The sequence below is a fragment of the Carcharodon carcharias genome, chromosome 2 (assembly GCF_017639515.1).
Source record: "Carcharodon carcharias isolate sCarCar2 chromosome 2, sCarCar2.pri, whole genome shotgun sequence".
NCBI classification, from domain to species: domain Eukaryota; kingdom Metazoa; phylum Chordata; class Chondrichthyes; order Lamniformes; family Lamnidae; genus Carcharodon; species Carcharodon carcharias.
Window position 1 is genome coordinate 24,939,708 of NC_054468.1, and position 13,267 is coordinate 24,952,974.

The window sequence follows — 13,267 nt, forward strand, 5'->3', positions numbered from 1 at the left end:
GTTCAATTTGTATTTAACTGACAGATTTTAAAAAATAAATGGAGTACTTAGATGTTCAGTATCCACACTGTCCCAGTGACCCTTTGCCAGGATCGAGAAAATAAATGTTCTGCTGAAATTGAAAAGTTAGTTTGAAAATCACATTAGGCTTACACTGTGATCAAAAATTAAAGGAAAATATTTATAAGTTGTTTATAGAAGATTAGCTTTGCTTTTAGAGCTGTGGTTACCTTATCTATTATTTTGCCCACTTGAGTTAGACGGTAGGATGGCAACTATATTCTGATGAGTTCTGATGAAAGGGCATCAACCGGAAATGTTAACTCTGTTTTTCACTCTTGACAAATGTTGCCAGACCCGCTGAGCATTTTCAGAATTTTCTGTTTCCATTTCAGATTCCCAGCATCCACAGTATTTTACTGCTCTTGTCAATATATTTGTTTGAACATAACATAAAATATAGGAGCAGGAGTAGGCCATTTGGCCCCTCGAGGCTGCTCTGCCTTTCAATAAGATCATGGCTGATTTGATTGTGATCTTAACTCCACTTTCTTACTTGCAACCATGCCGCTCAACCCCTGCAAATAACCTCTTGACTTCCTGGTCAATCAAAATTCTGTCTTACTCAGCTTTGAATATATTCAATGATCCAGGCTCCGTTGCTCCCTGGGGAAGAGAATTCCAAAGACTAAAAACCCTCCAAGAGAAGAAATTCCTCCTCACCTCTGCCTTAAATGGAAGGCTCCTTATTTTTAAACTGTGCCCCTTCATTCTCTATTCCCCACAAGAGACACAAGGTGTCTCAGCACCTACCCTGTCAATCCCCCTCAGAATTTTCTATATTTCAATAAGGCTACCTCTCATTCTTCTAAACTCCAATGAGGCCCAACCTGCTCAACCTTTCCTCATAAGATAAACTCCTTCACCCCAGAAATCTGTTTACATTTTATGCCGTGATATAATTTAGTAGTATTTTAAACTTAAAATGATAATGATGGTTTAATGTTTTTGAATCCACAGAGTGCTGTTATGGAACCAAGATAAATCCATTAGCCAAAAATAATGGCCAGGGCACAGTTTTGCTGCTTATTTCCCAAGTGCTTAACTGATATCTAGATCACAAGGCAAGGCTAGACACACTTGAAGGAATGGGTATAGATGGAACTCAACTGAGAGTGATCAAAGATATGAAAGGCAAAATAACCTAGAAGCATTGAAAAGATCCAAAAATGTCAACTGCAAGTTCAGGACTGATGTCAGGAAATGTTTAGTGCAAAATGTGATGAATATCTGGACTGACCATCTGGATGGAGAAGATAGAAACTGTGTAACCATTCAAGAGATAGCTAGGTACTTTGGCAGAGCTGCTGCAGGTTTATATGGCAAAATGTGGTAATTTTTCTTCTACATCTGTACTTTCTTTCTGATAGTTCACCAGGATTATAATAGCATCAGATAGCAGGAAGAAAATACATGAATGAAAAAGATCACAACCTCTTAAAGAAATTAAGTTCTAGTGTGTGTTGAGTAACATGCTACATACTGTTGTAGTTTATTCTGTAGGCTAGGAAACTGATGAGCTATGTAGTCAATAATTTCCAAGAGCCTCAGTAGGCCTTATTATTCATAGTATGACAATGGGATATGGACATTACATTAGTTTTCCTAATGGAACAGAAAATCTAATTGTTACAATGATTCTTTCTACATATGGAAAATCAAGCCATGGAGGGCACGGTACAAACCATTGCTTTCCTAACGCCAGTCTGAAGACCTCGATGTAATACAGTGGTCTGGTGTCCCGCTATATTATTCAATTGCTGTGTAGCATTTTCTTCCTTTGCCTAAATCGTAAAGTTGGCAAAAGCTTGGCCAGAGAGAGATGTTTTAAGGAACATTTTGAAGGAGGAGAGAGAGGAGGGGAAGGTTTAAAGAGGGAGTTCCAAAGCTTAGGCCTAGACTGCTGAAGGCTCGATGCCAAGATTAGGATCAAGGAAATGGGGCATGTACAAAAGGCCAGATTGGAGGAACACAGAGTTCTCCAAAGGTTGCAGGGCTAAAGGAAGCTACAGAGATTGGGAGGGGTGAAGCCATGGAGAGAGTGTTTAATATTATTGCGGAGGTCAAGTTGAGCAATCGTATTTTACCATAAATGTAGAAACTTATGGGATTTATTGTGGGATGTCACACCACGTCAAATCAATAGTCCACATGATGCCTTTGTTCTCTTGAGGGCCATTATAAAAATGTAAGGTTGAAATTGCTTTCCTGCATCTTTAACCCTAATTAGCCCAATTCCCTTTAGGTCAGCTGGAGCGATGGTTATTAACCCAAATTATCTTAAACTGGAGTGGAACACCGAACTGACTTTGGTGATTGAAGAATACAGAATAGGTGTGGAAGATTTGGAACAGAAAGCATCAATCTGCTGTTCACTCCCACAGTGAAAAGTGTTGCTTTGCATGAATAAATGAATCACAGCAGGAATTTTGACACTGGTTAAGGAATCCTGTTCCTCAAACTGACAGGAAACAAAAATTAAAAAAAAAAGACCTGAATGTAAGAGTGAGCCTGAGGGCCCCAGGAGCATATACTTTTTTCCTGCTAAAGTGGTTTCTTATAACATGAGGGTTATATGGAGTAATTTGATGCTCATGAGAGTTACAGTGAGCTAAAAGGTCATGGTGAAGGGTTTGTAAGGCATATTTAGACTTAGAGGTACCGATCAGCAAAGCTTACATAAAATAAATGGTTATTGCAAATTTATAAATAGTACACAGGGGAATGCAATTCAAGCACTTTAAATTTTGTATTGTACTTTGAAAATATACCCTAGGAAATAAATCACACATTTGGAGTCTAGACAATCTGATATTTTGACAATGATATTTGTTCCTGCTAAAGGAAGTTTTTATTATCATTTCACCTCTGAAAGGCCAAGATGTGTGTGTTTAAAGCAACCTCATTCTGCGCAGTTAGAAATCTAGCATCTGTGTTGGCATCTCTTGTTGCTGTATGTGTCAAGTATCCTTCTCATAAAAATGAATAACTTCACACTGTGCTGTCAGAACATAATAATAATTAATATGATAGGAAAATGATTGTCATGCTGTCTAGCTCTTAATGAGGTTTGGTAGACTGGAATTCAGAGCCACAGATTGGGTCTATGTTTAGGATCTTTCACAGGTTATTTTCATCTCCACCTGCCTTAGTGTTAAACTTGGCTGCTCCTCCAAGATATGGAATTCTATTCACTCATTTTGATGAAACGCCATGTTGACAACAAGTGTGTTATATTGTCAAGTGCACAAGTTTTAAACAAAGACTTTTCTGTTATGACCTTTTCCCCAAAAGATTCAGTGCCTTCCTGTGTTAACAATCTACTGAGATAATAATTATAAAGCTTAGCTGATAATTCAAATATTGGTGTGGACACGATGGGCTGAATGGCGCCCTTCTCTGCTGTAAGTTTTTCTGTTGGATGTTTTATATTGAACAAAAGTGTAAGATATTCGTTTGGTAGTACAGAACTTGACTATTGCTGAAAAAAAGAAAATCTTTTGTCAAAGCTTTTCATTTAGCACTCATCAGGACAATTCACAAGAGTACCAAATGCAAAGGGAACACCAATTTATACTGTATGAGCAGAGAGTGCTGATTGGTTGGCAAGTGGACTGTGATTGGCAGAGGCATTGCCATGAAGAATGCACCAGTTGATGGTGACTGACAGTTAACTGTCAAGTATTGTTTGAAATTTAAATCAGGCAGTTTGACTCTGGTCAAGGCATTGAGGAATGAACCAGCGAATGACTGGCACATATTTTGTTTAGCTGAACATGCCGCAATGTGTGTACATGTTTTTTCTGTCTGCAAAGAACAGGGCCCCCTGTATTAATATACATTTCTTCTAGTACATGCAAATGTGCTATACTGTGAGCCCGAATGACCATCTTAAATTATTTGTCAGCATAATCCTTAGCACACTGAGGATTATTTAGCAAAACTTGTCCAATTGCTAAATCACAGTTAATGTTCGTCACTGGGCTTTGAGTTTTGCAAGCACAGGCTGGGTATGGCCTGTACCTTGCCCATTGCGAACAGTGGAAGGGACCTATTGTTTAATGCAATCCACCAGTCTTTGGGACATGCAGCCTACATACCTAGCATTACACTGGCACTGAAATTCATATTTCACATTACTCATTTGTGTGATAGGCAGGATGTCTTTTTGGCTTGATGGCAGCATCCTGTTAGTGGCAAATAGCACTCATGTTGCTACTGCTTAGTAGCCGCGTGAAACACCATCACCATCTGAGGTAGACTGGGCACTTTTCAGGGTCAAAAGTGATGGCCTTAGGCCTGTTCATGAGTTTGTGCGATATACAGTGCAATCAGATCATTCCAGATGATTAAGGTTTTTTTGATCAGATTAACTGAGTAAATATCTGGATTAGAACCCAAAATCCCAGCTGGGGATAATGGTGCTGACACTTTTAGGTTAGGCTCATGGGTGAAACTTAGTTGCATTTGAGGAGCAAGGTCATTATAACACTAATCAGGCAGAGACTCTATAAATGTTTGGGAAATGAGACTGCTCGAAAGACCCGGTATTGGAATGACCTGGTTCTAGATGATATGAGTGATATTGACTGGGGTATGCAACTTTTTAAGGGACTAGGATTAACATTCTGCTGTCTGGTTTGAGAGGCTTGTAGAGGCTGTGATCATATTGTCAGAGAGTAGAGGCTTGTCTGAGTTGTGGAATGAGGATACATTGGCTGGGATGAAAGATTTGGAGCTAGGGACCAATACATTGTGAGAGTGTGTGTGAGAGCAGAGATAAAAATGCTGTATTGTAAAAGCATTGGTGAAGTTGCACGGAAAAATAATTGGTTGCAGTCAGCTGGCTTTGAATACACTTCAAGGGATATTAGTGAGCATGATGGCTTTTTTAATGAGAATGTTTCTACTAGCACCACAATTTGATTTGAAAGGAGTGCTATGAAAATAATCTGCAGTCAATAGATGCCATCATGTCAATGCGGAGGGCGTTGTGTGGCATATATGATGTCATTTTTTCATTATTATTACCCATCGCATATGTTTCCTCTTTGCCCCTATTTCTATTCTGTAAGTAATATTTTATTGATAGGAGCTCAGTGCTCACATAACCTCCAGATTTGTTTTCTGTAGCCAAGCTTGTGCAAATAATGGAATAATTTCAACGTTAATCAGTTTATTCCAGGAATTTAGTGATAATCTGCAAGATAAGTGTATGTGATACAGTGAAACAATGGAAGGGAATGCAAGGTCATTAAAAAAGTGAACAAAATTAAAATGCTTGTTAAAATTTTATACATTCAGAAAGTGCTCCATATTCTGAAATCTCACAGCAATGTTAACAGAGAGGAAAATGTGACTATAACAATGCCAGAACTTTGAAACCATGCTTTTCTATGTTCAGAGCTCTGATTTCTAGTTTTATAAGTTTCTCCCCTAAATAATTCCCAGAAGCATGTTTTGCAAGGATGCTTGTTTGAGTAATTCATTGTTGTAATCATACCGACTAGATTTTAAACTATATTAGCACGTACCTATATATAGAAGAGTTCTTGGTTTACCACTATAAATGTGCTCGTGATTCAAGAACAAGAGAGCACAGTTGAGAGAAGAAACAATGGAGGCATGAGAAATGTTCCGTGCAGCGTTTGGGTAGGATCTGGAACGTGCTGCCTGAGTGTGTGGTGGAGTCAGCTTCAACTGAATCATTCAAAAGGGAATTGAATTATTATCTGAAGAGGAAGAAAGTGCAGGGTTACAGAGGGAAGTTGGGGAAGAGCATTAGGTGAATTGCTCATTGGAAAAGTTAATGCAGATACAATGGGCTGAATGATCTGTGCAATTTAGTGATTCTGTGACTTACAAAAGATTTTGGAGTGAAATTAGTTATGCGTCTAACATTAATCTGGTTGGATTTAAATTTTGCACAATTTCTGCTGACTTAAAAGCTGATGGAATCTGTCTGCTATTAATTGGTAGCTTCCAAGACTGCACAAAGTAGCATATACTGAAGTATGTACAAAATGGTTGAGGAATTGGATAATATAAACCAATTGGCATCTAAAATCCAATTTCTCAGTTTGTGTGTCTGTGGTGTAAGAACGTGAATTTTCAACACAGCTTTTGCAAGGTTATAATGACATATCTAATCTTGTCTCTTATTTTTAGGTAACATTCGATTCAGAAATTTTCTTCAATGTCCTCCTCCCGCCGATAATATTTTACGCAGGTTACAGCCTGAAGAAGGTGAGAATTTTGGACTTCAGTTTCTGAAGGATACAAATGCTTAAAATTCAACGGTTTCTAGAATGACTTTTACAGTGACTAATTTTGTTAAATATTCTTTTCTCAGTTCATTTTTTCGGTCAGTGTTCTTTTAAGTCATTGTATGTTCATAGACTCTGTTTAAAAGTATCTATTTTCCTCTGCCTCAGCTGATAAAGCCAGTAGTTACATACAGACTGGATGGTCCTGGACTAGGTTCCAAGCTATGCTGAGTTGGCTGAGCTGGAGACCTAAGACTGAACTGCTTCCCCTGAGCTGGAGAGAGGAATACCAGTCACTGGGGTTCCCAATCCTGATTGCCGTCTAGTGATTCCTGCTGCAAAATGCATGTATCTCGGTATTGGGTGAGGGCAAGACTATGTCATTACATAGCTTGTTTAACCTTGCATGTGAATAGATACTGACCGAGGCACAAGGGAGTGACTAGTGCCATATGCAATAGAATTGTAGCACAAATCAAGACCTCATGGCAGAAAATTAAAGAAACAAGCCAATATATTTCCCCCCCATTTTTAGTTATTTTTTTCCTCCCCTTTTCCACCCACTCCCCCACTCTGTTGCTTTCTATCCTAGGACAGTATCAGTGGTAATCGTTAACCAGCTACTAGGAATTTCAACAAAGTTGTCAAAGGAGGTGAAGATCCAATTCTTTGCCTTGAAGCATTTGTATCCTGCTGCATGATGTCCTTTATTGATGGGGGCGTGACCAGGAACCGAGGAACATGCAATGTGGGCAACGATGACTTTGTCCCATCTAGCTAAATCCTTCAGTTCTGAATCTCTACTTAGAGCATTTATAGTTGCCAGAATGTCCTATTACCTGATTCTATTGAGAATGACATTATTAGGATGCAGTTTGAATTAGAATGCAATCTGAAACAATACGGTAATGTTACCTGCCATCTTTTGATTTTCTTTTAACAGAGACAATTCTTCCGGAATTTGGGCTCAATATTAACCTATGCTTTTATAGGCACTGCCATTTCCTGTATTGTGATTGGGTGAGTAAACTTTGATGCCATATAACGTAAGCTTGTCTCTAATTCAGAGGTTAGAATCCCAAAGTCAATGGCGAAAGTGTCTTTGGTAGTACTAATATGGGCAAGGGTCTATAAAGCAAAGAGTCTGAACTTTTATTTGGTGGTTTCAGAATATGAAAGTACTGATTTTGTAGCATTCCAATAATTGCAAAAAATAGTAGTTACTGTCTAGTGGTTATATCATAAAATGGTTTCAAAAGACCAGTGAAACTTCACCCCATGTCCTCCAGTCCCAATTATCAAGATTTGTACCCCCTTTTTAACATCACATGAAAATAGCTTTGTTTGCTAAATTTCATTTTTTTTCTTCTGCCATTATCTGCCTTAATCATGATGACAGTTGAGGTTAGAAACCTACCAGGTAAGGGATTATTGGGATGGTTTTGGTGTCCACCACTAGACCTGAACCACAGACTGCTCCCCTCTCCCTGACAAATATCTGAGGCTGAACCAGATCTTGGTGTGTAACATTTGATCCCAACTGAGTTTCCAGACAAACATCCACTCCATTGACAAATTTGAAAATGATGCAAGACTTGGAAGTATTGTGAACTGTGAGGCGGATGAGGATAGACTTCAAGAGGATACAGAGGGGCTGGTGGAATGGGCAGATGTGGTAGATTAAATTTATGGTAGAGAAGTGTGAAGTGATGCATTTTGTTCAGAAGAACGAGGAAAGGTGACATAAAATAAAGGGGACAATTCTAAAGGAAATGCAGGAGCGGAGGGACCTGGGTGTATTATGTGCAAATATCATTGATGGTGGCCAGGCAAGTTGAGAAAGCAGTTAATAAATTGTACTGAAACCTGTGTTTTATGAATAGGAGCACAGAGTACTGAAGCAAATAAGTTATGAACCTCCCTAATACACTGGTTCAACCTCAATGGGAAGGATGTGAAGGCTTTAGAAAGGGTGCAGAAAAGATTTACAAGAGTAGTTCTGAGAGTGAGAGACTTTCAGTTGTGTGGATAGATTGGCGAAGCTGGGGCTGTTCCCCTTGGAGAAGAGAAGGCTGAGAGGAGGTTTGTTAGACGTGCTCAAAATCACGAGGGTCCTGGATAGAGAAAATGAGGAGGAACTCTTCCCATCAGCAGGAGGTTGGAAATCCTGAGGTGATTGACAAAAGAACCAGAGGTGACTTGAGGGAAAACTTCATTACGCAACAAGTGGTTTGGATCTGGAATGCACTGCCTGAGCATGTGGTGGAGACAGATTAACTGTGGTTTTCAAAAGGGAACTGAATGATTATCTGAAGAGGTTTTACAGGGCTGCTGCTCCTGCCCCCTCTGCCCAGCCAGGCGCCTCCATCTCTTCTGATGAAGACTCATAAGGACTCGAAACGTTAACTGTATTCCTCTCTGCAGATGCTGTCAGACCTGCTGAGTTTTTCCAGCTATGTTTGTTTTTGCCTGCATCTCTCTCCTGTTCTCCGTCTACGCTTTCTGTAAACTATGAGACATACAGCTAGTTCACCAGGCTCCATGCTCCTGAAGTACTCCTCCTGCAGGATGATAGATGGAGACGCATGGTTCAGCTTAGATGTTCTAAGAACTTTTTATTCACAGGAAGTGGGATTCACTGACTGGGCTAGCCTTTATTGCCCATCCCTAGTTGCCCTTGAGAAGGTGGTGGTGAGCTGCCTTCTTGAACTGCTGCAGTCCATGAGATGTAGGTACACCCACAGTGCTGTTAGGAGGGGAGTTCCAGGATTTTGACCCAGCGACAGCGAAGGAACAGCGATATATTTCCAAGTCAGGATGGTGAGTGACTTGGAAGGGAACTTCTAGGTGGTGGTGTTCCCATCTATCTGCTGCCCTTGTCCTTCTAGATGGTAGTGGTCGTGGGTTTGGAAGGTGCTGCCTAAGGAGCCTTGGTGAATTCCTGCAGTGCATCTTGTAGATGGTACACACTGCTGCTACTGTGTGTCGATGGTGGGGGGAGTGAATGTTTGTGAATGTGGTGCCAATCAAGCGGGCTGCTGTGTCCTGAATGGTATCAAGCTTCTTGAGTGTTGTGGGAGCTGCACTCATCCAGGCAAGTGGGGAGTATTCCATCACACTCCTGACTTGCGCCTTGTAGATGGTGGACAGGCTTTGGGGAGTCAGGAGGTGAGTTACTCGCCGCAGGATTCCTAGTCTCTGACCTGAACTTGTTGCTACTGTATTTATATGGCTAGTCCAGTTCAGTTTCTGGTCAATGGTAACCCCCAGGATGTTAATAGTGGGGGTTTCAGTGATGGTAATGCCTTTGAACATCAAGGGGCGATGGTTGGATTCTCCCTTGTTGGAGATGGTCATTGCCTGGCACTTGTGTGGCGCAAATACTTGCCACTTGTCAACCCAAGCCTGGATATTGTCTAGGTCCTGCAGCATTTGGATATGGACTGCTTCAGCATCTGAGTAGTCGCAAGTGGTGCTGAATGTTGTGCAATCAACAGCGAACATGCCCACTTCTGACCTTATGATGGAAAGAAGGTCATTGATGAAGATGGCTGCATCTAGGACACTACCCTGAGGAACTCCTGCAGTGTTGTCCTGGAACTGAGATTGACTGAATTCCAGCAACCACACCCATCTTCCTTTGTGCTAGGTATGACCCCAACCATTGAAGAGTTTTCTCGCTGGTTAGTTGTTTAATTTTCCACCACCATTTATGACTGGATGTGACAAGACCACAGAGCTTAGGTCTGATCTGTTGGTTGTGGGATCACTTAGCTCTGTCTATCGTATGCTGCTTCTGCTATTTGACACACAAGTAGTCCTGTGTTATAGCATCATCAGATTGACACATCATTTTTAGTTTTGCCTGGTGGTGCTCTTGACATGCCCTCCTGCACTCTTCATTGAACCAGGGCTGATCCCCTGACTCAATGGTAATGGTACAGTGTAGGTTACAGATGGTGGTCGAATACAATTCTGCTGCTGTTGATGGCCCACAGCGCCTCATGGCTGCCCGGTTTTGAGTTCCTATACCTAATTGATATCTATCTCGTTTAGCATGGTGGTAGTGCCACAAAATACGATGGAAGATATCCTCAATGCGAAGACAGGACTTCTTCTCTGCTAGCTGTGCGCTAGTCACACTTGCTAATACTGTCATGGACAAATGCATCTGGGACAGCTTCATTGGTGAAGGTGAGGTCAAGTATATTCTTCCCTCTTGGTTCTGTCACCAACTACTGCAGACCCAGTCTAGCAGCTATGTCCTTTAGGACTCGGCCAGCTCCGTCAGTAGTGGTGCTACTGAGACACTGTTGCTGATGGACATTGGAGCCCCCCATCCAGCATATATCCTGTACCTCTGCCACCCTCAGTGCTTCCTCCAAGTGGTGCTCAACATGGAGGAGCACTGATTCATCAGCTGAGGAAGGGTGGCACATAATCAGCAGGGGGTTTCCTTGCCCATATTTTAACTGATGCCATGAGACTTCATGGGGTCTGGAGTCAATGTTGAGGACTCCAAGGACAACTCCCTCCTGACTGTGTACCGCTGTACCGCCACCTCTGCTGTGTCTGTCCTGCTGGTGGGACAGGACATACCCAGGGATGGTGATGGTGGTTCTGGATCATTATCTGTGAGGATGACTATGTCAGGTTGTTGCTTGACTAGTCTGAGACAGCTCTCCCAATTTTGGCATTAGCACCCAGATGTTAGTAAGGAGGACTTTGCAGGGCTGACAGGGCTGAGATTGCAGTTGTCATTTCCAGTGCCAAGGTAAATGCCAGGTGGTTCATCCAGTTTCATTCCTTTTTTGTGACTTTGTAGTGGTTTGGTACAATTGAGTGGCTTGCTAGGCCATTTCAGAGTCAACCACATTGCTGTGATTCTGGAGTCACACATAGGCCAGACCAGGTAAGGGCGGCAGCTTTCCCTCTAGGATTTCCTTCCCTAAAGGACATTAGTGAACCAGATGGATTTTTCTAAAAATCAACAATGTTTTCATGGTCATCATTAGGTTTTTAATTCTAGGTTTTTATTGATCTGCATGAACTCAGGTCCCCAGAGCATTACTCTGGGTCTCTGGATTACTAGTCTAGTGACACTACCACTATGCCATCACCCACCCAAGAACCCCTCTTAGTTAAGTCTGAAGGTCCCTTAATGCATCCTGGAGAGTGCTGGCCACCACTTGGATATCAGAGTTTAGTGCACTACATGGCTGCCTGGGACCCCACCCATCTCCGCCCCATTCCACCTGACCAATTGATTGGTGGCAGCTTCAACCACTGGACTGCATGCTGTGCTCTCATAATATATTTGGATTTCCAAAAGGCATTCAATAAGGTACCACACACAGGCTATTTAATAAGGTAAGAGCCCATGGTGTTGGGGGGTAATATATTAGCATGGATCGAGGATTGGCTAACTAATAGAAGACAGAGTTGGGATTAAGGAGGGGCACCTGTAACTAGTGGAGTGTCACAGGGATCAGTGCTGGGGCCTCAATTATTTACAATATATATTAATGACTTGGATGAGGGGAGTGAATGTACTATTGCCAAGTATGCGGATGACACAAAAGTAGGTGGGAAAGCAAATGGTGACGATGACACAGTCTACAGAGGGATATACACAGGTTAAGTGAGTGGGCAAAAACGTGGCAGATGGAATATCATGTGGGGAAATTTGAGGTTATGCACTTTGGCAGGAAGCATAGAGGAGCTGAATGTTATTTAAATGGAGAAAAGCTGAAGAAAGCTGCAACACAGAGGGATTTGGGATTCCTTTTTTCTGAATCCCGAAAAGCTAACATACAAGTTCAACAGGTAATAGGAAGGCAAAATGGAATGTTGGTCTTTATTTCAAAGGGAATGAAGTATAAAAACAGGGAAGTCTCGATAAAACTATACCAAGCACTAGTTAGACCACACCTAGAATACTGTGAACAGTTTTGGTCCCCTGGTCTAAGGAAAGATATACTGGCATTGGAGGCAGTTCACTAGGTTAATCCCGGGTATGGAGGAATTGTCTTATGAGGAGAGGTTGAGTAGATTGGGTCTGTACTCATTGGAATTTAGAGGCGACCTTATTGAAACATATAAGATTATTCAGGGGCTTAACAGGGTAGATACTAAGAGGTTGTTTCCCCTTGTGGGAGAGTCTAAGACCAGAGGGCATAATCTAAGGAAGGAGGTGCCCATTTACAACAGCGACAAGGAGGAATTTCTTCTGAGGGTAGTTAATTGTGGAATTCTTTATCGCAGAGGGCTGTAGAAGCTGGGTCGTTAAGTATATTCAAGGCTGAGATAGACTGATTTTTAATCAGTAAGGGAATCAAGGGTTATGGGGAAAAGGTAGGAAAGTGGAGTTGAAGATTATTAGATCAGCCATGATCTCATTGAATGGCAGAGCAGACCCGATGGGCCGAATGGCATATTACTGCTTCTAAGTCTTATGGTCTAATGGGGGAGACTGTTCCAAACCTGAATGATGACATTGCAAGGGGCTGTGAGCAGCTCCACCAGTGACTGCTCCACGGCCAGCTTTAGCAAGGAGATTGTACCATGCGCACAGTCATCCAACTCTTCTGCAGTCCACTAAAATTGTTAGTTTGCAGTCTGCACCTGAGAGGTGAAAAGTTAGGAGCATTTGGTGGCATTTTCATTCCTTGGTGGCATTTTCATTCCTCAGTGTTGCTTAGAGTGGGCTGACAAGCTAGAGGCCTGACCCCAAGCTTGTCATTGTGGCTGCGTCTGAACTGTCTTGGCTGCAGAGGAATGGTCACTTTATACAAGATTTCCCTAATGCTTGGCTGCTTCCCTCCCCTCCCCCTGACCCCGCAAGTGCACTACCATCAACCGCAGTGCAGCCCTTGTCCGCACCCCCCACCCCCCCACCCCTGGCCAAGTCACCTGAGCCGCAGGGCAGCCCTCACCACCCC

At 42.0% G+C, this 13,267-nt stretch overlaps 1 protein-coding gene across 2 annotated transcripts in view; it reads left to right on the top strand.

Annotated features, from left to right (window-relative positions):
* LOC121268984 (sodium/hydrogen exchanger 9-like) overlaps positions 1-13,267 on the top strand; it is a 368,207-nt gene that overhangs the window by 52,074 nt on the left and 302,866 nt on the right. For both annotated transcript variants that reach the window (XM_041173300.1, XM_041173310.1), the window contains exons 3-4: positions 6,229-6,306; positions 7,270-7,346. In XM_041173300.1, the coding sequence (XP_041029234.1) occupies positions 6,229-6,306; positions 7,270-7,346 (155 nt within the window). The remainder of the gene's footprint in view (positions 1-6,228; positions 6,307-7,269; positions 7,347-13,267) is intronic.